Below are 26,202 nucleotides of genomic sequence, written 5' to 3' on the forward strand. Positions count from 1 at the left end.
CAGCGTTACTAGCGTAACTAGCGATACTAGCGTTACCAGCGTTACCAGCGTTACTAGCGTAACTAGCGTAACTAGCGTAACTAGCGATACTAGCGTTACCAGCGTTAGTAGCGTAACTAACGATACTAGCGTTAGTAGCGTTACCAGCGTTACCAGCGTTACCAGCGTTACTAGCGTAACTAGCGTTACCAGCGTTACTAGCGTAACTAGCGTTACTAGCGTAACGAGCGATACTAGCGTTACTAGCGATACTAGCGTTACCAGCGTTTCTAGCGTAAATAGCGTAAGTAGCGTAAATAGCGTAAGTAGCGTTAGTAGCATTACGAGCATTACCAGCGTTACCAGCTATTGGCGAGCACCTAAGAAGTCCGGCACGGCGCACGAGGTGGCCAGCACCGAGCCCTTTGTGTCTCCCTGGCGATGCTTGGACGCACCGCACTCATTTGTGGCAACATCGAACGAGGAGAGGAGGGGTCAAGGACCACTTACAGATAACCGTCGCTGGCGTCGGCCGCGAGCGGAACTCGGGTCGCCGGGTTCGTGGCGCAGCGCGCTAACCCGCTAGGCCACCGCTCCGTACGCACGCACACTCACACACACATGCGGACACGGCTTCAAGAGTCCACAAATAATTTATTGGGTTCCTTAAGTAAGTTCTCATTCGGACGAGAGTCCGACCGCAGCAGCACGCGTCCCTGTCCGAGCTCTCGCGAGCGAGCGGCCCCGAGTGCGACCGGGGCTCAGTCGAGGTGGGGCGGTGGGAGACGTCGCTTGAACGCTGTTCCTGCAAGCAGCGGAGAGAAGGGCACGGCTCTGGGTTACATCGTCACAGAGAAAAAGGATCAGGATCAAAAGTGTTTGTTTACACCGGAGGAATCCGACGCGCTATGCAGATCTTTTTCACAGATCTCCAGGAGGGGGCGGTTCAGAAAAGTACAACAACAAACAGTACAAAAAAACTCGATCGGAGTACGAAGTAAAGGAAAGCTGAACACATCACTGCTCCTGACGCTGTTACATCGCTTGACCACCTGGGAGGTCATGGGTTCTGATTCCGACCCGGACGCCTGCTGCTGTATATTTGGAGTGTGTGTGTGTTATCTCTCTCTCTCTCTTCCCCGTGGTCGCGTAGATTTTTCTCCGGGTCCTCCGGTTTCTCCCTCCACATTTATAACACTGGTCAACAAATTTTTTTTTTTTTCTGGCCTGGACTTTTGCAGCTGTTTTAGACTAATTTCAGGGTGCTGATTCCAAATCTGATCTCAGATTTGCTCTATCACATCTCATTTTATGCTATCGGCATACCCCATTTTCATTGATTTTACCCGAAATTAACTCTGTCACTTATGATTGCAAGTTGTTGCGAGTCAGTGACTGCTTTAGTGTTAAAATATGGTGCTGTATTTTTAGGATAGTGTGTTTATAATATAATTTTATGTAGATATCCACATTTATTTAATATTTTTCTTCTACAGTTTTGATTGAAAATGCAATATTTGATATATCAAAAACCTGATGTGATAGACAAAAACTTAAGTCAGATTTGGAATCAGCACCCCAAAATTACATTAAAACCGTTGGAATACCTTATGCCAGAAAAAGTGTGTTGACCAGTGTAATCAACATCGCGCGTTCAGAGCATTTGGCTGCTATGAATTTCCACGCGATAAGCCACTTCGTTGAGCTATCATTTGTGACGGGCAGGTCAAATTTTGAAAAGAGCTACACAGCTCAATGGGCCTTAACCTGGTAAAATAAAAATATTGAAATTAGTTTAACCTGCGGCACGAGCCGATTTAATCGTTCCATCTCCCCGGCGGACGATTCCCAATTGGCGTTTTCTGTCGTTCCATCCCTCTCGGCTGCTACTTCATCACCACCGCCCATTATCCCTTCTCTGGCCATGACTCATGCCTCCTGCCCAAGCCACCCCTCCTCCCCCCCCCCACTCAACAGTTTGAATCGGTGATTTCACCTTTTATAATTGTGGGGCTGACGACTGTGTGGTGTGCATCTTGGTGTGGCCTGGGACTGTTTTGTTGTTGTTATATTTAGTATGATAAATTGGACGCTTGCAAGCAATTTATTTATATTTAGTGACTTTCTTGCCCTTTTCTCCACTTTGCACCCCTATCGGTTTGTGCTGTTGCATCGTTTGTTGCTGTAACTCGCCGACACGTCCCGACTGGAGACTTCAGCTTCGTAAGATCATCGGATTCCTCCTCCTGCAGTCTTAATACAAGATTATTATTCTGAACCCGGCGTGTGCATAGCAACGACAGGTTTTAAAATGAACTGCAACTACACATGGTTACTGAAAGTTCATTTGCCCGAGCCAACTTTCTTGACGGGCTAATAAAATTAATTTTGCATTGATTTACAGTTTGTGCAGTTTTAGGTTTCTTCTGTAAGGCCTGTTTGTCTTTCATACAATTTCAGCTTGGCTCTTTTGCTCGTGTGTGTCTGTCTGTGTGTGTGTCTGTGGGGAGCGGTAGTGTAGCGGTTAGCACGCTGAGCTACGAACCCGGTGACCCGGGTTCGATTCGCGCTCACGGCCAACAGCGACGATTATCTTAACCGGTCCTGGGCCTGCTCACGGTCGACTCAGCCTCAAATGAGTACCTGGTGCGGTGCGTAAAAACGTCGCCACTGGGGAGAAAAAGGCGGCCGGGCGTGGTGCTGACCACCCACCCCCTTCGTCTGCCGTTCTGGCCTACACAGGTGCTACTTGCTAACGGCACTTGCCCCAACAGTCTGTTAAGGCTATACGGAGGATCTTTGTCTGTGGCCTTACCTCCGAAATAAGAACGTGAATGGCTCGTTCTTTTATGCCGTTGCCTTCCGCTAATTTTTTTTTTCCAACGGTTGATTTACAAACACCCGTTTTTTTATTTACATGAATAAACGCAACAGTTGGCGTTTTAAGGCCATCTTCACAAACCCACACACAGAGAGAACCTCTCATTGCAGATTCTGGCGCGGGTGGAGTTTGGTTGGAGTGGGGGGGGGGCACGCGTGGGGTGCAACGTACCCCCCCACCCCGCCCAAACTAGACACCATTATTAATTTACTTTCAGTAGTTTACCATTAAGATTAAACATACATTCATTCATTCGACGCACCCGCGATTTATAATGCGAGGGACGGTGCGCGAACCCTTGCCGCCACCTCGCCCCCAAAATATCGAAGTCAAACGCCGCCGATGGGATTCTGGAGTGGGAGATGGCAGCATTCACGAAGCAGCCAAACTCAGTCTGGGTGAGAAATCACGACGGGTGCCATCAGCGCGGCGATCCACCCCCTCGAACATCGATCATCGGTCGCACGCAGTACAGATTAAAAAACACAAACTCAGACCACTCTCTGAGCTCCGTGGCCGAGAAGAAAACGCCACGTCCGGCCGCCTTTGTATCCCCAGTGGCGATGTTTACGTACCGCACCAAGTACTCATTTTAGGCCGAGTCGACCTAGGGGAGGCCCATTGCCGGTCCAGATAATCGTTACTGGGTGTCTGGCCGTGAGCGGGAATCGAACCTGGGTCGTTGGGTTCGGATTGCAGCGCGCGAACCGCGACACCACCGCTCCCCACAGCGAAGAAAACCCACACACACATAGTGTACACACAATGCTTTGGCCAGCCCAGCTGCACTAACCCCTCACTGTACAGTGTAGACAAGCAGACAATCCAACAAATATTTTTTCAATAGCGGATCCTTCGACTACTTTGTCCTTAAAACCTTCACCGTGCTCCCCCTTCCCCTCCCTAACCTCGCCCTCCCATCCCCTACCATCACCCTCCCTTGCCATCCCATCCCTTCCTCAACACTCAAATCCCATCCCTTTTCCCCATGAGCCAATACTAATGTCCCATTCATAATTCTTGTAAAGCGCTTTGACAAAAAAACCCTATATAGAATTCTAGATAAGATAAGAAATCAAAGTATTTTGTACACAACCCACCAACCCAACGGCCTTCTGGGAATGCACAATTTCAACGGCATTGATTCGGCACAGGCAAACACTGGACCGTTTTCGACATTGCCGCGTCTCATCTCTCTGCAAAGGTCAACTGCTACTGCTACTCCTCATTTTTATTTTACCAGGTAAGGCCCACTGAGCTATGTAGCTCGTTTTCAGAAGCAATCTGTCCACAAATGATAGCTCAACGACGTGGCTTATCGCGTGGAAATCTACAGCAGCAAAAAACTCTAAACGCGTGGTGACGTTGATTTAAAATGTGGAGGGAAAACCGGAGGACCCGGAGAAAAATCCACGCAACCACGGGGAGAGAGAGAGACAAGCAAACTCCAAATATACAACAGGCGTCGGGGTCGGGATCGAACCCACGAACTCCTGCATACCCGGCGAAGTAGTTAACATCTCGCCACCGTGGCGCCCCAAACAATAAGAGCAAGGCCTAACCCCTCCACATTGAAGTAGGCGCTACTACTAATTTGCGGCGACCCGAGTTTCCATTCCAACGGAAGTGGCCGCCGATATCGGACCTGTTCCTGGCCGCCGCCCGGCAACCCACCAACCCCCGCCCGCGCTCAACCAGCGTGGGTGAAGTATGGTCAAACGTGAGCGGAGCTCGGCGGCTTCCACTTCATGGGGGGCCCAGTGGACGGAAGAGGAACGGCGAGGGGGGCGTGCGAGCGAGCGAGCGACAACCCATGTAAAGAACGGCAACGTCTCGGGGAGAGAGCGAGCGAGAGCGACGATGTGTGCGACGCTACTAAACGAAATAAAATAAAAAAGTACAAATTCCCCCCCCAAATAAAAAACCCGTTGAAAGCCCTATTTGCAATTGCGCACAAACCGCACGTCGGGAATAAATTAAAGGAGGGCCGCTGGCAGGGGGCGCGCGCTGGATGATGTCGCTTTAATAGATTCACAACGGGGCCAGTGTAACATTCACAGTGATTGACATTGGGGGGGCGGGGGGGGGGGTAACCGCACGGCCGTACACAGTGCAACAATGTGGGTGGTGGTGGTGGTGAGGGATTTGCCCGCTCCCTCCCCCACCGCCCGCCCCTCCAGTTTCACCGCAATTTTATGATTCCTCCCTGAATGCAATCAGCCTCGCGCTTCCATCACCACGGGCCAGGCTAGCCCTCCTGCGAGACTCCGACGACGTGAGGGGGGGGGGGAGGGGGGGGGAGTTTGTCATTTGCATTTGAGCGGCGGTGAACGCGTTGGAACGAGCGACGAGCGAGAGGCGAGGGCCTGCAGCTCGCACACAGGACCAATATCTCAGGATAAAGACAAAGATCCCACGAGCAGCCTTAACAGACTGTTGGGGCAAGTGCTGTTAGCGAGGAGCCCTCATTAAGGGCACAACGGCACAACGAGGGGGTGGGTGGCCTACACCACGCCCGACCGCCTTTGTCTCCACAGTGGCGATGTTTATACACACTGCACCAGGTACTCATTTGAGGCTGAGTTGACCTAGGGAAGGCCCAAGACCGGTTCAGATAATCGTCGCCGATATTGGCCGTGAGTGGGAATTGAACTCGGGTCGCCAGGTTCGTAGCGCAGCGTAGCGCTAACCGCTACACCACCGCACACACGAGTCGGGTCTTCCAGAATGACTCGTGTGACACGACACAGAGGACAACACACACATAGCCAACACATCACCGTGAACGTGCCCGCGGACGATCGATGCTAAAGACGCGTTTCTCCCGTACATTACGAAACAGATCTCCGCGTACAATTTTTTTTTTCTATTCCATCATCTCGAATCAAATTACCCGCGCAGTAATTACAACCCCCCATCAATCGTAAAACGAGCTCAGTCATTCCGCGGTCAACCAGCTGTGCCATGCAACGGGCCCCAGTTACACGCGGAACGTTGCGGTAACGTTAGCCCAAAGGGTCCAGCAGCATTCCCGACATTGGTCGAACGTTCACCCAACGTTGGTCCAACGTTGATCCAACGTTGGCCCAACGTTCGTCCAACGATCGCCCAACGTTCGCCCCAACGTTCGCCCAACGTCGGTTCAACGTCGGTCCAACGTTCGCCCAACGTTGGACCGACGCACGTTCACTCTCACTGGGACGTCCCTCCACCAACCCGGCATTCTCACGGCCACCGCCGCACCGAGGGTGCTATTTGGAACACACCGACATGAATGTTGAACGCCCTGCTGCAATTTACTCGCTTTCCATTCGAATCGCAGCAGACGTTTTATGTTGCCGTTCACCCCACAACGTCGCCTCCCATTAGCGACGCGCCGTTTTCGCTGCGGGCCGCGCGAATTGCAACGCGGATTGCAACGCGAATTGCAACGGAGCTGCAAACAAATCACGACAACAGCGGAGACATTCCATTCTGCTTCCGTGGCCGCTGGTTATCACGGCCATCTGTTGACTGGATTAAATCTCACAGGTAGGCACTACACAAAAGCTGCTTCTGCAGCGCTGCAACCTGATGGGGCTCTGTGAGCCTGCACCACTGGGTAACAGCCAGCGTTTGTCACGGAACGATGCAATTCATTTAAAACGTGTACACGCGGATTTATACAACAGACACCTGCCGAGGATGGAATGCGGATCCGTACCTAAACACAAGCGTGCGAGGAGTTATTGGGCCACTTGCGTTCGATGTATTCGACTTAAATGTTAATTTTTTTTTTTGGAGCTTTCGTGACTGCAGGAATTATTCTTTGGTTCTTTCGGTTAAGTCACGTCTAAAGATAAAATAATAAATTATTAGAATGTATTCGACTTACCGACGTGTCGAGGACATTGTCGGTTTAGTTTCGCCGGGCTAAAAAAAATACTAAATACGAAACCGTTCAGCCGTGGCTACACCACGAGAAGGGGGAGTGAGTTGGGGTCAAGGACGCCAACGAATGGGAAGAAGAGAATGGAGCGGGACAGCGAAGGGGGAGTGAGGTGGGGTCAAGGATGGCAATGAATGGGAAGAGGAGAACGGAGCGGGATAGGGAAGGGGAGTGAGGTGGGATCAAGGACGCCAACGAATGGGAAGAATAGAACGGAGCGGGTCAGGGAAGGGGAGTGAGGTGGGGTCAAGGACGCCAACGAATGGGAAGAATAGAACGGAGCGGGATAGGGAAGGGGAGTGAGGTGGGGTCAATGACGCCAACGAATGGGAAGAATAGAACGGAGCGGGTCAGGGAAGGGGAGGGAGGACGGGACAGAAGTTTCCCCAAGATGGACAGAGAGGAGGGGCCCCGGCTCAAGATGGGCAGCAGGAAGAGAGAAGGGGAGGAGGGGGGAGGGGGCACCAGGCAGGATGGGGAAGAGGGGGAGAAGGAACGACCGGGTCAAGTTGTCGGGGGTGAGAGGGCGATGATGATGATGATCATGATGATGATCATGATGATCATCATGATGATGATCAGAGGGTAAAAGAGGAAAAGAGAAGGAATGAGCAGTGAGCTGCACGACGAAGCAGCGTCTGTTTTCGCAGGGGGCGGGGGGTGGAGGTATTCAGAGTGGGAGTGGCCAGGCACACAGGTCACATGGTTTACAGTAATCTTGAGGCGATTTATTTTATTTATTATACTGCTTTTCTATTTAATCTGGTATTCACTCTTGTAGGTTTACCTTGAAAGAAACGTATTTATATATAAAAAAAAAAATTACTTAACACTTTCGTGACTGCAGGAATTCATATTCTTGGTTCTTTCGGTAAAGTCACGTAGATAGAAAATAAAAATGAAATATAAATTAAAATTAATTAAATTTAAATTATATTTTCTCTTTACGTGACTACCGAAAGAACCAAGTATAGATATTTATAGGTGATTTGTTAACCATTCCTATAATTTTCATTCCTATCGTGGTTTTTTTCGCATCGTTTGTTGTTGAAACGTTCTACTGGACATCCGTGAAAAATAACTTTATAAAGCTCATCGGATTCCTCCAGTCTAAATAGTTGTTTCGATTCTGCTCACCTGCAGTCTCCAAGGGGCTCTCACCCTGGCGATGCATCAAGATTTCACCGACCACGTAAATGCTCGTGGCTTCAGCGTTTTTTTGGCCGCGATGACATCTTGATCTTGACTTATTTCCCCGATCAATGAAATCACATTACGCGGAGATCTGTTTTATAGTTCCCTAGCAGAGGAGAGGGAGGTGCACTGCTCACCATTAGGGTTGTGAATGGACAGATTCTTAGTCTTATAACACGATGGTCGATAGCTCAAATAGAATACAACCAAGAGAGAGAAATCGAAAATATATATAATGTGTAGACGTTTTAAAGGCGATTTAGCGTTGGCACGCGAGTCATCATCGCCAGACGTGATCGATCCACCGTCGCTCACAACCCTGCGATTAAATAATCTTCCGAGCGGCTGCACACGAGCCGATTTCGTCGCTCCATCTCATCGACAGTTGCGTCCCTTTGGACGTAAATGTCGCCAGTCACACTCAGCTCCATTCAATACCGAGGGCCTGGAGCCAGGGCCAAGATTGGGTCGGGCTCCAACCTACGCCTTTCCTGCTGACGGTAAGAAGCCGGCGTTCCGGGCAGTGGCACTTCTCCATACGCACATAAATACATACGCGCTCAATTACGCATTTTCTTTCAAGGCCGCGCAGTGCTGTTGACCGTCTAAAAAATATATATTTTGAATCGCTTGGGCACGGATGGGGGGGGGGTGGTGGTGCCACTGGGGAGACAAAGACGGCCTGGCACGTGGTGTTGGCCACCCACCCACCCCCGTCGTGTGTGCCGTGCCGGCCTTCGTAGGTCACTACAGAAGAACTCCTCTTAACGACCACCCCCCGTTAACGACTAATCGCTTAACGACGGGCCTCCAGCACTTGCCCCGAAAAGTCTGTTAAGGCTGTACGGGGGGTCTTTGTCTTTGTTGGTGGCGGGCGGGAGTTAATAGCCGCATGGCTCGTTGGCTCTACAAGTCGCTTTCGTTCCCCCTCCCGCTTGTGGAATGCCACCGATGGTCCCACAGGGGTCACTACTTGGCCGCAGGCAGCCGCGCTTCAAAAGCTGCCGCTGGGAATGGGGAAAGGCGGCAGGGCGCGTCGCTCGAGGTTAATTTACCGTCGCCGTAAACACATTTTTTGTTTGTTGCAACAAGAATAAAAAAAAACTAAAAACTCGCATTGCGGGCACGGTCATTTACAATAACAACAAAGAGTCCAACAAATCTCTGGAGGCGCGCTGTTGAAGTTAAGCGCACCGACGTCCTCTGCGAGTTAATAACGTCGCCAGTGGCAATGCCTGGGTGTTTGGGGGGGGGGGGAGGTGCTTTGCTCGGCACGGCGAGATTTTTCAAAAAACTTTTAAAGGCCTCCGTTGATTATTCAGTAGCGCACCTGCCGATGAGCGCTGCGAGTCGGCCGTCGCCAACATTCGAGACATTCCCAACTATTCAAACTATTTTAATCAAGTGAACCATTTATTTATTTTACCAGGTAAGGCCCCACCGAGTGATGTAGAGGTATTTTTCAGGAGCTATCACGATCGCTCAGAAAAGTGGCTTATCGCGCGGAAATCTTTAGTCGGCAAACACTTTTAAGGCGCGTTGATTCTAAATGCGAAGGGGAGAAACCGGAGGGCCCGGAGAAAAATCCACGCGACCACGGGGAGAAGGGTCGGGATCGAACCCACGACCTCCTGTATACTGGGCGAGATAGTTTATTATTTGCTATTCAGGGATAATAGTGGCACGGATGACAGATGGAGACACTTTAAAACGTGGGAAAATGCACGTCCTGTTTAATTAGGCGTGAGCCGTCACCCCCTCCCCCGCCTGAGAATTAATGATCTCCTTGAAGAAGGGACATGGGGAAAACCGGAGTTGTTACGCCGAGATTGCGGCCGTGGTTTAATTTGATGTATCGGCGTATGACGTTAGAAGACAATGGCCTTCTCGTGTGAGTGACATCGAAGGAGGAATGGATCGGCATAACGTTCCAGCGGTCGGCGGGTTACTCGCTTCTGTACCGTCAACTCGGGGAGAAATGTTTCAAACAAACTGAATTTAAAAGGTCTGCTCCCACGTCTCTGTTGTTGTTGCGTTCTCCAAAGCAATTTCTCTCTCGAATTGCTTTTGGCGTTTTGTTTATAATGGGGGTTTATTTTTTGTTTGGGTCAGATCGCGTAAATATAAATGGTGTCTCGTTTGTGCACCACCATCACCTCCCCCCCCTCCCCACTGCCAACTGCGGCTGCTGCAGCCCTCACCGAATAATTGATACAAATTCAAGTGGTGAACTTCTGGGTACGACGTTCACCGTTGAAACGTGATAGACCGCACCTCCGATTAGCGCGCCTGGCTATGTGCGGTGCGAAAGAAATTCAACGTGCATACGTACGTCACACCCGGCGAGCTGCCGTCTTCAGAGACACGCATGTATACACACGAGAAAACGCGAGGATCGTGAATGTAAACGTGACTTTTAATCTCTCATGCTGGCTCCAACGTACAGGTAGAAGAACGTTTCAAATATATACTGGCATTGACCGCTCGCGCCGAGAGAAACAAAAGCGACGCAGGATGTCACCCACACAGCTCATTTGCCCCCTGCCCCCCTCCCGCCCGGGGCCCGACTTCCACAAAACAACATCCCGTACGTTACACGTCAAATATTCATTCTCGCCGTCTCTCAACTCGCACTTCTGCAGCCGCGACGTCCAAAACGACGGGAACGAGCGCCAAACTGGGGGGGCGGGGGGGGGGAACTAGCGGCTTTGCTCCGGCAGCGCAGGTCACCGCGGCGGCGAGCGGCGGCTGCTGCTTTTGCCGTTCACCCTGTCAGAGCGTCTCTCCCCCGCTCGCCGCGCGGCCCGCCGTGTGGCGGCGTTTCCGGCTCCGTCCGGTGGCTCCGATCCAATCGCGGAAACCTCCTCGTCGCCCGAGCGCGGCTCTCGCTTCCTCTCTCCTCCGCGGCACGACCCCCGACACCCCCCCCACGCCCCCACGCCGAGTCACCGCTTGCAACGACAACTCTGACAGTCCCCGGGTAAACTCGTGACCCGCGGCTTCAAACGTTTGCGACAGTTTTGACTTTAAGCCTCGCTGCCTGCTGCTGCTGCTGCTCTCCCGATGACATCAGGGCCGGGTTCTGCGAGCCTCCACCCGCACCGAATCGTCACGCGACGTTTCCCCACACGTCCTGCATCATTACGGTGTGCGCACGGGGCCACGTCTGCGTGGCCAAATCCGAAAAAGAATTTACTCGCAGTCTTACTCGATTTGTTCACAGCTGCGCGGTCTCAACGTCGCTCCTCCGGTGAAACCACCGCACAAGTCCGTAAACCCCGCCGGCGAAAACTACCGAGCCGTCGTGCTCGCGCGCGCCGCGATGGCCTTGCGGCCAGAGAGACAGCGGCGGCCGAACGCAACGCGCTACGCGGCTCGACCCGCACGCACGTTGAGCGTTCCTTCACACCGTACGTAGCGCCAACTGCGCCAATCGGGAGGGTGCGACTTTTTGATTCGGTGCCGCGGGGGGGCGTGACGCTACCTTGAGTGGCGGCGGCGGCGGCGCCGTTCAGTAGTGCTTCTCCTGCAGGTAGTCCTTCATCTTGTTGGGCAGCGGCAGGCTGCGGACGAGGTCGATGCGCGTGCTCTGGCGGATGACGAAGCGGCACAGGTACTGCAGCGAGCGCACGTGCATGAAGCGCGACACGGGCGTCGTCAGCCGCACGGGGTACGTGGCCGAGCCGGGGAAGCGCGAGCGCGAGTAGCAGAAGGCGCCGATCTCCGAGTCGCGCACCGAGCTCTCGACGAGCTGCACCACCGAAGCGTGGCCCTCCAGCTCAGGCTGCTCGTAGAAGCTGAAGCGCCCGTTGGAGTGCTCGACGCGCGTGTGCAGCGTGCGCCCGCGCGACCGGAAGCTCAGGCTCAGCAGGTAGCGCTCGTCCGAGCTGTCGCGCACCAGGAAGGCGCCGTCGGGCAGCGCCGCCAGCTTCTCCTCCGCCTCCTGCCGCGTCACGGGCCCCCAGTACCAGCCGTGCCGCGCCAGCTTCTTCAGCTCCTCCGTGAGGCTGGTGGCCGCTGCCCTGCCGGCGCCCTCGTACAGGCGGCAAGCGCCCGGCGGCACGGCCCCCGTGTCCAGCGGCGACGCTCCCGCGCCCGGCCCGGCTTGGCGCTCGCTCGGGGAGCGTCCCGCGCCCGGACGCCGCGTCCCGACGCCGTCGTCGCCGTCGCACGGCGCGCGGTCCGGCGCGACGCACGGCCCCGCCAAGGGGCAGCCGCCCGGCCCCGGCCGCGCGGCGCCGCCGCCGGGCAGATTCACGTTCCGGTCGGGGTGGACGTCGACGAGCAAGCAGTCCGCGCCGTTGAGGCACGCCGCTCCGCCGGCCGCGGCGTTGCGACCCCAGTGCCGCCGAGCGATCGGCCCGTCGGGCGCGTGCGCGCCCACGGCCGCTCCCGTTCCGCGGCGCGAGTCTCCCTCCTCCGACGGTGGCACGGCATCCTCGGCGCCCGTGCCGCCGGCCGATACGTCGTGGTATTCGTCCGGCGCGTGCGTGGGAGGCAAATTGTCGTTCGCTTTGCACAGCGTGCCCCGGTCCTCCAGGTCGGACTCGGACTGCAGCATCGCGCAGGACGACGGCGAGCTGCGCTCCTCCTCCTCCTCTTCCTCCTCCTCCTCCATGTCCTCGACGTCGGCCTTGCGCGCCTCGGCAAAGTCCCCCGGGCCCGTGTCGCCCCCGGGGACGCGCGGCCCCGTCGGGTTGTCGTTGCAGTCGAGGCCGTTTGCCGTCGGCGAGCCGGGCAGCCTCAGCTCCAGGCGGAGGCCGCCACCGCCGCACTCCATCCTGGCGTGCGTAGACTCGGGAAAAGGCACTCCGGCGGCGGTGGCGTCGTCCGTCGGCACGTTCTCGTTCAGCCCGTCGCACCGGCGGCCCTCGGAGCGGGCGTCCGGTCGGGGCGCGGGAGCCCGTGTCGCCAAGCGGCCCGCCTCCCCGCTCCGCCTCGTGCCGTTCGCCTCCGGCGGGGACGCGGAGAGGAGGGGGGACGCGGCGGGGTCGCTGCGGCTGCCCGTCGACAGCGACGACGACGACGAAGCGGGAGACCAGCGGGCCCGGGGCGGCCGCTCGCCGTTGGTCGGCGGCGCGGTGACGGGCGAGGGGACGCCGGCGGCGGCCCACGTGACGGCCACCGCCCCCGCCGCGGGGGGGGAGGGGGCCGCTCGGTCGCCGTCCTTCCCGCGGCCCCTCTGCCTGGAGGAGAGGCGCCTCCGCAGGGTCCCCATGAAGCCCTCGCCGCCCTTCGCTCGGCCCTTCGCGTCGTCCTCGTCGCCGTCCGCCCCTCCGTCGCCACGGACGACGACGCCGGTCGCGGCCTCCCGCCCCTCGTGCTCGTGGCAGGCCCCCGGCCCAGTCTCCTCCTCCTCTCGGCTCCTCTTCAGGTGGAAGGACTTGCGCAAGGAGCGGCTAATTTTTTTCATAACTCGATTTTTGACACGGTTGTTCGACCCCCGCCCTCCCGCCCCCCCCCCCCCTTATTTTTTTTATTGGCGGGCGGGGAACGCGCAGGCATGAACCTTATTGCCGTAAATTAAGTCAGGGATCTCTCTCTTCTCTCTCCGCTCGCTATCGGTCATGGAGATCTTGCCGGGGCCATCGCGAGCCTGGGAGCGCTCGATATCCTGCGAAGGAAACAAAAAGGGAACGGGGGTTGGGCACAGCTTTAAGACGTGCAATTTAACGTTCAATACGAACGTCTCTCAATCAAGACTCGAGCGCTGAGCAAACCGGACATGCCAGCGTCCTCGTATTGATATTTCAAAACAAGTCCATATTCCGTCCGAGACCAATACGCTCAATCTTGGGTTGTTCGCTGTATGAACAGGTTCAGTTCGGTGGGGGGGGGGGGGGAGTGGTGGCGCAGCGGTTGGCGTACGATGCTACGGGTCCAGTGACCACAGTTAATTTCCAGGCCGCAATTAACATCAATGGGCGAGCGATATCTGAACCAGTCTCGGGGCACCCTTTCACAAACCTGCATCGACCAGTGTGGCGAAGTATGATCAAGCAGGCTCCGCTACCAACACAGCATTGGGAGGCCTTCATCCAGCAGCGGATTGCGACCAACGGCTGCAAGGTCACAATTTATTGTTTTACAACATTACACCCACCGGCATTGCCGAGTGTGTAAATAACGAAGCTTGAACACTCACAATATTATTCGTACGGGAAACATTTTATTCCTGGCTGGTGGGCAAAACATTCTCCCACGGCACACGCGCGAGCAAGAAACACAAATTCCTCGGACATGTTTGTGAACACGCCGGAACGTTTCGGCATCATGTGCGGACGCTGCCTAAGTGCCGCGGTTTAAAAGAGACGTTTTACGCCCCCCTTTGTCAATCCACCGCTGGATGAAAGCCTCTCCCCACGCTCTGTCGGTCGTGCAGGCTGTGTGACCATACCTTGACCCACCAAGCTGGGTCAGTTGCTGGTTGGTCGAGGGTGGGGTGGCGGTGGGGTAGTGGGAGGGGGGCACGGAAGAGGCCCAGGAGTGGTTGAGTAATCACTCGCCGCTGATGTTATCCGTGCAAAAAAAGCCACGGCCACCTCCGATGGTACCTTTGGTTTAACGGTCCATCGAGGTGACAGGCCATCAACCCCCTCGTCCCTGACAGCTTGGGTGAATACCAAAAATGCCCCCGAAGATGGACACCACCGGGCAAAAGGAGACCCGGGAGAGCCGAGACCGCCTGGCGGAAGACGGTGAAGGACGAGCTGGTGGCAGCGATCAGCCTCTCTTGGGGCGAGGCTCAACATGTTGCCAAGGACAGGAAGGAGTGGGAGGGAACTCATTGCGGCCTCGTGTTCCATAGAGGGTTTGCTAACTGGGTGTCTCAGGCATGCGGCTATCTGTTGTTATCCGTGCAAAAAAATAAATCGAGCTCAGTAAGCAAAGCGCTAAGCACTGCGCCCAAAACCATCGGTTGACGTTGCCAAAAAGCACAACGGCGAGACGCCCACGTGGAGGCCGGATGCTGCTCTCGCGCCCGGCAATGCAAAGTTCGTTCCGATTCAAATCAACGACAACTTTAAAGCGACGCGGAAAAACACGGACAACGTGGGAGATAAACGCTCTCTCTCTATATATACGCAGTAGACTCTCGATTATCCGCACTAATGATGGGGAGGGCAGCCGCGGATAATTCAAAATCGCGGATAATAAAAAAATATACATTTATAACGGTCGACGATGGGCGTGCTCAGTGATAACACTAGACTGGCTCCCACTGAGCAGAACTCCCGTCCACTAAGTGGATGATAGCAGAGCCACGCCAATTAACATCAATCAAACTCCGCCCCACTATTGTAAAGATATGCAACTACTGTACTGTAGAGGCAATCAGGTGGATTTCGGATGAATCGGAGCAACATATGTGTTCAGTTTAAACACGTGACCTGTAATAAACATCTCCAAGAAGAACAATGTACAACTGTTTTAATAATTATGAATTTGGGCTCAAGGGGAAAAAATCCACCAATTACAAATTTAAGTCAAAATCTCAGGTGTGCAATTAATCTGTTTTGCGGAATAACCACGCGCCTGAGATCATCGGGAGCGCACCTACAAACCCAAAATCGCCGGGCACGGTGGGCCACGTGTGAGGCAGCGGTGATCCGCCGGCGAGGCCGGAGGCGACCGCAAAGATTGCCGCGTGCCTGAGACACCCAAGCCGTCGGAAACGAGGGGGGTTTGATGGCCCATCTCCTCGATGGGATTGTGAAACCAAAGGGCCATCATACAGGGAGGCCTTCATCCAGAAGCGGATTCATCATAGCCGCTGCTGCTGATACTGCTGGTGATGACGGATTCAATCTAGAGTGTTTTTGTACTCGACTCCCAACGGATGACACCGCCGAAAGATAGCGATCGTCGTCATTTGCAGCCACGGCCAATCCACTGCTGGATGAAGGCCTCCCTTCCCGCAAACCGATTTCACCGCTCCCTTTCTTCGGCGACCGTAACCTCAGCCACCGTTTCCAAGCAAACGTTACTAAAAACTAAAACTAAACAATTATTTTTTTTTACCAGGTAAGGCCCACCTGAGCTGCATAGCTCTTTTTCCGAAGCCATCTGGCTATCGCAAATGATATCTCAACAAGGTGGCTTATCGTGTGGAAATGCACAGCAGCCAAATACTCTGAAGGCGTGATGTTGCATAGCAGCCAAATACTCTGAAGACGTGACGTAGATTCTAAATGTGGAGGGGAAAACCGGAGGGCCCGGAGAAAAATGCACGCAACCATGGGGAGAGAGAGAGACACCGCAAAATCGAAATATACAGCAGCAGGCATCAGGGTCAGGATCGAACCCACGACCTCCTGTATACCAGGTGAAGGAGGTAACATCACCTAGCCACCGCGGCACCCATCCGGCAACTGCCAGCTATTGTGCACGAATGCTACCCAATTGAAGGAAGCAAGTGTTCATTGTTTACTGCCGATTATAAAGTTATGGCCACTATTCAAAAAAACATTGCTGTTGTTCTACACTGAGTGCACGCATGTAAACCGCACTTTCGTAAGACGAATCACTGCAGGATGTGTTCCCCCCGCACCTCCGATGAGCAGACGGCTACGTACGGCGCGAAAGAAGTTCAACATACACACATGCATATGACGGTTGGTTACGTACGGCGCGGAAGTTCAACATACACACATGCATATGACGGTTGGTTACGTACGGTGCAGAAGAAGTCCAACATACACACATGCATATGACGGTTGGTTACGTACGGCGCGAAAGAAGTTCAACATACACACCTGCATATGACGGTTGGTTACGTACGGCGCGGAAGTTCAACATACACACATGCATATGACGGTTGGTTACGTACGGCGCGAAAGAAGTTCAACATACACACATGCATGACAGTTGGCTACGTACGGTGCGGAAGAAGTTCAACATACACACATGCATATGACGGTTGGCTACGTACGGCGCGGAAGAAATTCAACATACACACATGCATATGATGGTTGCCTACGTACGGTGCGGAAGAAATTCAACATACACACATGCATACGACGGTTGGCTACGTACGGTGCGGAAGAAGTTCAACATACATACAAGCGTAGCACGGTTGGCTACGTACGGTGCGAAAGAAGATCAACGTACATGCATACGTCCGATGGCCAGAAGCGCAATGATTCGATCGCAATCCACACTCTTGACAGCCAGCCTGCCGCAACAATGGGAAATAAAACGAACGGGAGCCCTCAAGCCCACGCAGGAGAGCGCGGCGTCCCCCAAGCGACAAAAGATTCTGCACTCTCACACTCCGCACGTTACGGAAACAAACAAATAACCCTAACGATGCACCGTGCGAACGCAGCGCAATCAATAAGAAACCTTCAACTTGCTGCTCCCACTCCTCCGCACTGGTCACCGAGAAACCCTAAAATGAAATTGGCGAGCGGTTATAACGGCTGCCATTGAAGGCCTATGAAATAATGCTGATTTATGAGCCTCGCGTGGCAGGCCATTGTTTTTGTGGACACCAATAAAGCAGAAATTGGCCGAGCGGGTCAGTGGTTGAAGCAGTGGCTCTCAATCTTTATCGTACGGCTACCCAGCCCCCTACCAGCAACGCCGCCGCCGCACCTCCGCTCGGCACGCTACGGCCACGCACGGCGCGCGTGCGTACATCGAGTCGCACAGAGACCCATCGACTCGCATAGAGACCTATCGACTCGCACAGAGACCCATAGACTCACAGAGATCCATCGACTCACAGAGAGACCGATAGACTCGCACAAAGACCCATAGACTCGCACAGAGATCCATCGACTCACAGAGAGACCCATCGACTGGCACAGAGACTCATCGACTCGCACAGAGATCCATCGACTCACAGAGAGACCCATCGACTGGCACAGAGACTCATCGACTCGCACAGAGATCCATCGACTCACAGAGAGACCCATCGACTGGCACAGAGACTCATCGACTCGCACAGAGATCCATCGACTCACAGAGAGATCCATCGACTCACAGAGAGACCCATCGACTCGCACAGAGACCCATTGACTCGCACAGAGACCCATCGACTCGCACAGAGACCCATCGACTCACAGAGAGACCGATAGACTCGCACAGAGACCCATAGACTCGCACAGAGATCCATCGACTCACAGAGAGACCCATCGACTGGCACAGAGACCCATCGACTCGCACAGAGATCCATCGACTCACAGAGAGACCCATCGACTCGCACAGAGACCCATCGACTCAGAGAGATCCATCGACTCACAGAGATACCCATAGACTCGCACAGAGACCCATCGACTCGCACAGAGACCCATCGACTCGCACAGAGACCCATCGACTCGCACAGAGACCCATCGACTCGCACAGAGACCCATCGACTCACAGAGAGACCGATAGACTCGCACAGAGACCCATAGACTCGCAAAGAGACCCATCGACTCGCACAGAGACCCATAGACTCGCACAGAGACCCGTCCACTAGCAGAGACACATCGACTAGCACAGAGACCCGTAGACTCGCAAAGAGACCCATCGACTAGCACAGAGACCCGTAGACTCGCACAGAGACCCATCGACTCGCAGAGAGCCGTCCACTAGCACAGAGACACATCGACTAGCACAGAGACCCGTAGACTCGCACAGAGACCCATAGCTTGATGTCGTCCTTCCCCCGCGCCTCCGATTGGCACAGTATGGCTACGTACGGTGTGCGAAAGAATTTCAACATGCTGGACATACATCTCTAGTTTGTACGAGTCGATTCATATTTATTCCGTGTTTATAATGTTGTTAGTATCTTTACCTATTTATATCCATTGTTTACGTTTTTGGGGTGAAAAAGGGTAACTTTCGATGCGAATTAAGTCTTTAACATGTATTTCTTATACTCGCTTAACGACCAAATCACCTTGCAACTGGTTACAGGAAACCAATTACCATCGTTAAGAGGGGGTTCTCCTGTATTATTTCTATTAACGTGCACCATCTCGCTGGGCTTTTTTTTTCATTCTTGACACGTTAGGCTTTGCCTCGTTGTCCGTAGCAAACGACCATGAACACAAAATGGGGAAATCTACCGAAGCGACATCACGAGCCAGCCACCCTCGATGGCCACTTCATCTCACAAGATTTAGTAGCGCTAATAATGCGAGCGCGGGCTGTCAGTACAGTGTCCCCGACTTATGAACACCCGACTTACGAACACCCCGCACTTACGAACACCAACACTTACGAAACAAAAAGCCTACTTCAGCAGTTTTTTTCTTGCTGTGGTTGTCCCACCTGATGACGATTGCTTGTGTTGCGATCGAAACGTCGTGATCTATACCTACGTGACTTTACCGAAAGAACCAAAGAGTAAAGATGAGATGAGCCGGCCTCGTGCTGGGAGTGAGTGTTTGTGTGTGTGAGCATTTAAGGGGAGCGGTAGTATAGCGGTTAGCGCGCTACGCTATGAACAAGGTGACCCGAGTTCGATTCCCGCTCACGGCCAACACCAGTGACGAATATCTGAACCGGTCTTGGGCCTCCCCTAGGTCGACTCAGCCTGGTGTGGCGTGCAAAACATCACCATTGAGATAAAGGTGGCCGGGTGTGGTGCTGGCCGCCTACCCCTTCGTGCGACGTGCCGGCCTTCATAGGTGCTCGCTAACAGCACTTGCCCTAACAGTCTGTTCAGGCTAAACGGGGGGATCTTGTGGGCATTTAAACAGTTCCGACTTTCGGGAAAAAAGGTAGCGGCGGGGAGGAGAGACACGGTTTTGAAAAACGACTTAAAGCAAAAAAAACACGGCACATGCTGAAGCAAACTAAAGCCCGATAAGAATCCACAGTCGGAATTAACAGGGGGAGAGGGGGGGGGGACTAAATAAATAAATAATACCAACGCTATAATTTCCATTTTCACGGTTTCCTTGATCAAGTGGCTCAGATGCGGCGGCGGGGGGGGGTAGTTTAATGGTGGAAGAACGGAGGGTGGGGGAGGGACTACATTGAAACAGCTGGTTGCCACAGACGCCTCGTAACTCAAGGTCAGGTCACACGGAGTGCTGCTTCAGGAGTGCTGTTGAAAAGCTGTCGCCGCCGTCGCCGCCCTCGCCTCTCGACAAGCGATGCGCCGAGGAGAGTGCCGATAACCGATGGCAACGCATTGCCGCACGCGTATATACGCGTGCGGCGGAAACATGAGGAACAGAAACGTTATTTTATTTACGTACAACAAACGCGGCAAACCGTACCATCTGCCGGTTTTCGCTCTGCACCATTTGCACGAGGAGCTCCCAGCGCAGGCGTGCGAAGCGCTCGCACACACTTACATTCGTACATTTCAATTACTCTTAAACCAGCGGGTAAACAGAGGCTGCATTAAGGCAACCCGGCAGAGATTTCACGTAGCAAATAGTCGTCAAACGAGACCAATTCGGCTTACAGGGGTGCAAGAAAATGTTCTCACTTTTATATGTTCCAGAACGACGCTGGGGCTGCCGCCTTTGCCATCGGTAGTTATCGGCGTAATGCACGACACTCCACTAGAGTTGAGAGATATTCCTGTCCATAATAATCCTATATTATTGCACCCTATATAACCGTACCCTATATCCTTAGGGAGGGAGGGAGGGAATGGATCCGCGCAAAATACAATTCCGCGAACGGCGTTCTGGTATCGTTCTGGCTGAAATAAAGCACTTCACATGCTTTCAGTTTCAGTTTAATTTATTAGGATTTACCCTGTGAGCCATTCGGCTCTTGATTTGGGTTCAACCGCAACAAACAATAAAATGACAAGATACACCTAAAATTCATTGTACACAAATCTGAACAGCACATACGTAAACAATAGAATTCTACAGAAAAAGCACACTCTTAGTTTTTTAGGTAAAGTCACGTAGGTAAAAAATGAAATTAAAATTAATAATAATAAAATAATAAAATAATAAAAATCACGACGTTTCGGAGGCAACACAAGTCTCCGTCATCAGGTGGGACCGTCACAGCTAAATTTTCTGCACTTGATACAACAAATTTAGCTGTGACGGTCCCACCTGATGACGGAGACTTGTGTTGCCTCCGAAACGTCGTGATTTTTATTTTATTTTTTTTAATTTTTATTTCATTTTATACCTACGTGACTTTACCGAAAAAACTAAGAGTATGAATCCTTGCAGTCACGAAAGCTTCAAATCTAGAAAGAAAAAGCATAACCCGTCCATGCTTTCTCTCCTTACCCGTGGCGAGATACTCGGGTAAAGCAACGTTTTAACGTGTGCGCGGATTTGGCGAGCGGACTCGCGGGTTCGTCGGCATTAACAAACAACAAACGATACGATTTAAAGCTTTCGTGACTGCAGGGTTTCATATTCTTGGATCTTTCGGTAAAGTCACGTAGAAGGGAAATAATAACACAATAAAAATTCTCACGACGTTTCGCCACAACACAGGTGACGGCTGCTTGTGTTGTGGCCGAAACGTCATGAGAATTGTAGTATGTTTTATTTGCATTATTTCCCTTCTACGTGACTTTACCGAAAAATCCAAGAATATAAAACAAATGATACGAAAACGCGCCGCCCAAAAGCTCGACAGTTATTCCTAGGCAGTGGCCCGAGCACATCACGGAGCCCAAGCCTTTATAATTGCTCTTTGCCTGCTCTTCCGATAAGATTGCGGGGGGAGGGGGGAGATTACAGGCAGCAGCAACCTGACCTCGACCTTTCAACCTTCGGCTCTATTGTTGCCAACCGCAGCCCTCGAACTTCAATGCTCAGAACGCGTGGGAAGACCAAAATCGTGGTGCCCTTGAAACGCTTTAATTTTTCCGACGCCCTCCCCCGACTGACCGCATTCACCTCTCCCTCGTCTAAACCCGCGCTCGAGTGCCGTGCGCTTATTTTTTCGCGCTCCAAAGTCTGCCGCGTCTCCCGCCGGCGTTCCCTTCGAACCGCTGCCAGCGTGAGCCTAGAGCCTGGCGGTCGCCAAGATCCCGGGTTTTGGGACGTGGGTTCGGCCAGCATTGTCGAGCGTTCGTCAGGAGATTGAGGTTGAAGAGGCCGGTTGCAAATGAGTCCACAAAAAAACACCCCACCATAGTAAAAGAAAAATTGTTAATCCCACACCATTGGAAGGGAACCCAACTGTCGCTAGAAATGTAGGAGGTAACAATCCAGCTCCACTCAGACAGATTCAAAATCATGCCACTGCTGTACTGCCACTTCCTCTTTTGTGCTACAAATAGACAATATGTTCTGCCCACCATTTCTGTACATCGTCTTACGAGGCTGCTACATTCAGAAGCAACGTAATTAGACGCGATTGTATAGGCTCACGCAGACAGGGATAGACTCACGGAGAGACCAATGGACTCACACAGAGATCAATAATAAACTCCAGGAGAGACCCATCGACTGACTGCTCCTGTTCAATTCCACAATACGAACTATTATTTTCTTTACACGACCGACTGTACCTTTCTCTCTATAAAATACAGAGAACCCATCGGTTCTGTAAAGCATCTTGAGATGCAGTTGCACCTAGCTGCTGTGCAACCCCAACATTGTCTCGTCGCGAGCTACGTCAGGGAGAGGAATGGAACGCGTGCGGGATTCGCGCACCACCGAGGAGGAGACGGAGCCACGAAATCCGGTCTCGCGTGCCAGCACTCGCTGTATTATCACAACGCATGATCGCGAGAGGTGACCGCAGCTTGAGGGGGGGGGCGGGGTGGGGGAGGAAGGGGGGGGGCGGCAGGAGTGGTGGTGCAGTGGCGGTTCGTGCGTTGCATGATGAACCGAGTTCGATTACCGGCCCTGGCTCAGGTCGGTGTGTCAGCAACATCTGAATCGGTCCTGGGCAACCAGCCCATTCGCCAAACTGCACCGACCTGCGTGGTGAAGTATTGTCACACAATCACCACAGCTGACATGCTACGGGGAAGGCCTTTAGGCGTTAGTGGATTTAGAATGGCTGGATTTTTTTTTTTAAATCCAATGATCAACGATGGGAGTGAGGGGGGGTAAGTGGGTGGGGTTGGCCTTCATCCAGCAGTGGATGGAACGCGGCTGAACGAAGACGACGACGGCGGTGACAATTTAGCGGCCTGGTAATTGAATGCGGCTCTCGTTGTATTTGTCCCGTTGCGAGCGCCGCTGCCTGTCGCTCGCTGCGCTTGCGCTGCCTTTCACCCGGGCCTTGTCACCACCATCCGGGCTCTCCCACGCCAGTAGCGGCTTCAAACAAACTAAATTATGAAACTATTTTTTGTTTCAAGCAAGTTTTTCAGAACCGACCTGGCCGTTACGAATTATAGCTCATCGAAGTGGCTTGGAATTTATAGTGGGAGCCAAATACTCTCTGGAACGCGCGACGTTGATTCTAACCGTGGAGGGGGAAAAACCGGGGGGACCCGGAGAAAAATCTACGCGTTGGGACTCCTGGGGCGTCACGGTGGCGAGGAGACGTTCTCTCCCTCGCCTGGTATGCGTGCGGTCGTGGATCGATGCCGACCCTTCGGATGCACGTTGCATATCGGGAGTCCGCGTGTACTCTCTCTCTCCCCGTGGTGGTCGCGTGAATTGTTCTCCGGGTCCTCCGGTTTTGCCCTCCACATTTGGAAGCGACGTGCGTTTAGGGTCATTCGGCTGCTACAACGAAATGTTCCCACGTGTGACAATGATATAAGCCACTTTTTTTTTTACGAGCTATGGGTCGCGTGTGGCCAGGTCATCTCTGAATAAAAGGCTGATGGCTCGGTGGGATTTACCTGGTAAGTCAAATTGTAAAAGCACTAAATCTTGACTTAAAGCTTTCATGACTGCAGGAATTCATATTTTTTGGGTCTTTCGGTAAAGCCACGTAAGAGAGAAAAAAATAACAAAAATCTAAATCACGACGTTTCGTTCACCTGAAGACGATTGCCTGTGTTGCGGTCGAAACGTCGTGATTTAGATTTTTGTTATTTTTTCTATTTACGTGGCTTTACCGAAAGACCCAAAGAATATGTAAAAGCACTCTTCTATACGGGCTGAACATCTCGGAAGAGTGGTTGTACCCGCCTACACATGCGGCCCATTTGTCAATCCGCCACTGGATGATAGCCTCCCTACACCGGGCCAGTTGGGGAGGGGGGGTTGGCTATTCGACCAGACAGAAGGCGAAAAAACACCGATGCAGAAGCACTGAAGTTCAGTACAACGGTGGATATTTTGACGCATTGCCCTCCGCTTGCCCACCAAAGAGCCCCACCAGCACTACGACAACCTGTTTGGTCAGCTGCCCAAGCACCAGCTAGCCTCTCAAATATCTGCGTGACGTTACTGTACGGCCCACACTCTTTGCATTTACTTGGCCCCCGAATGCCGTGTTATTTCCATTCATTTATTTTTCTCTTCCGCTCCTCAAGAATTACCGAAACATTTTCACGGCGCGTCTTACTTTTCCCGCCCGCGTCCCTTTCAATTCTCGAGAAAAACGGCACAACGCGTCCTCCGCTCCGCTGCGATCACCGCTTTACCGCACGAGCTGGTCACGCGTATTCTCTGGCTCACAGGGAACGGAGAGCCGCAGATCGACGCTCGCTGCGGGGGCTGTGGCACGAGCATCTGGACGGGCAACAAAAGTCTCACGGAAAAATGCACTCGGAGCTCCGAGCCGAGGCTCCCGGCACAAAAAGAATCCTGTTTGGCCGCTCCGTGTGAAACGCTAATGCGGTAACGCTCTATTTGCCGTACAAGGCCTGGCACGGCGATGCACCGTCGCGTACGAAAGGCTTACTTCTAGGCATGCATCATTCGCTTTCCCCGCGGCACATTCAGCAAATCGTCACTGGTCAAGGCCGCGATTCGATTCACCAGCGATTCTCTTTTGCCTCCGGTTGTCTATTATTATTATGCAGTAGGCTCTCGATTATCCGCGCTAATGACGAAGAGGACGGCTGCGGATAATTCTAAATCGTGGATAATCCAAAATATCCATTTCCCCCGAATATCTATGCCAAAAACCACTAATATCGATCGAACCGATCGATGTTCGTGCTGAGTGATAATAACACTTTCCTGCTCCCGTGCAGAAGACTCCCGCCCACTAAGTGGATGATAGCAGAGCCATGCCAATCAACGTCAATCCATCTCCGGCCACTGTTGTAAAGATATGCAACTACTGTACTGTAGAGGGGGGGGTCACGTGGATTTTGGATTAAATGGAGCACATATTTGTTCGGTTTAAGCACGTGACTTGTCGTAAACATTTCCAAGAATGATAATGTGCAACGGTTTCTAGATTACTATTTTTGGCTTGCGGAAATATCCATGAGTTGTTAATTTACGTAAAAATCTCAGGTACGTAGTTCATCTGCCAATTGGATAAACCGCACGTGGGTAATTGAGAGCCTATTGCATTTATATGTGTTTATTTATCGTGCTTATAAAATGAGCCTGCTTGAATTATATACAGGCCCTGTAAACGCTCCCTCCCTATGTAACGTACTGGCTACTGTCATATCAGCCGCTCTAAACAGCCCCTGTAAACCCTCGCTCCCTATGTAACGTGCTGGCTACCATCGTACCAGATGCTCTGTACAGCCCATGTAGAGCCTCCCTTACCATTTAACCTGTTTGCCCAAAGTAGACCGTCTCGTTTCTCCGCTAGCCTTGATTTAACGTCGGCAATATCCACTTTGCATACATACTAAATAATGGATTGTCACAAGCTCGAATTGGGCATGTATTGCGAGCAGCATGAGAACCAATTCTGATTGACGGACGGATAAATGAATAATTCTGCATCTGGTTTGCCGTCGGGAAAACAACCAAACAGAGACACGAGGCCAGAGGAGCATCATCAATTTGCAGCTCTTTCATCAGAATAACTTGCAAAGAGGCTTTTATTCTTAGCTGATTGCTGCGAAAACATCAAACAGTTTTCCATTCGGGCTTAAGAGGCATAAGGAACACTGCCATTGTGTGAATGGATAAGAGTCACACCTATGCACAGAGTTTAATATCACGTTGGTGATATAAACCCCACCGCTTTGTCCTTCATCCGCGTTCATTTTCGCCGCTCGTGCACTGACGGATGCGGGCAAAGAGTGCAATACTCGAAGCCTACGACTGTGAATATGAGATTAGGCAATTGCCGGAGGAAGCACGCGTCTCGCGAACAAAATAAAACGCGGTGGTTCACCGCTACCCTAGTCACGCGGCGAAAAAGAAAGCTAATCAACGGGAATATAATCCGGGAGCACCAC

General features: G+C 52.7%; 1 protein-coding gene across 2 annotated transcripts in view; it reads right to left on the reverse strand.

Annotated features, from left to right (window-relative positions):
• Positions 1-622: 622 nt before the first annotated feature.
• The window catches only part of LOC144949616 (uncharacterized), a 33,349-nt gene continuing 7,769 nt past the window's right edge, over positions 623-26,202 (reverse strand). Inside the window, exons 2-3 of one of the 2 annotated variants that reach the window (XM_078879585.1) lie at positions 11,467-13,596; positions 623-784 (exon numbers count right to left, since the gene is read on the reverse strand). In XM_078879585.1, coding sequence (XP_078735711.1) covers positions 11,494-13,395 — 1,902 coding nt within the window. In that variant the 5' untranslated portion in view covers positions 13,396-13,596 and the 3' untranslated portion in view covers positions 623-784; positions 11,467-11,493. Of the gene's footprint in view, positions 785-10,377; positions 13,597-26,202 lie in introns of those variants that run through there. The other variant, XM_078879586.1, reaches the window with a different exon arrangement.

This window comes from Lampetra fluviatilis, chromosome 54, assembly GCF_964198595.1.
Source record: "Lampetra fluviatilis chromosome 54, kcLamFluv1.1, whole genome shotgun sequence".
Taxonomy (NCBI): domain Eukaryota; kingdom Metazoa; phylum Chordata; class Hyperoartia; order Petromyzontiformes; family Petromyzontidae; genus Lampetra; species Lampetra fluviatilis.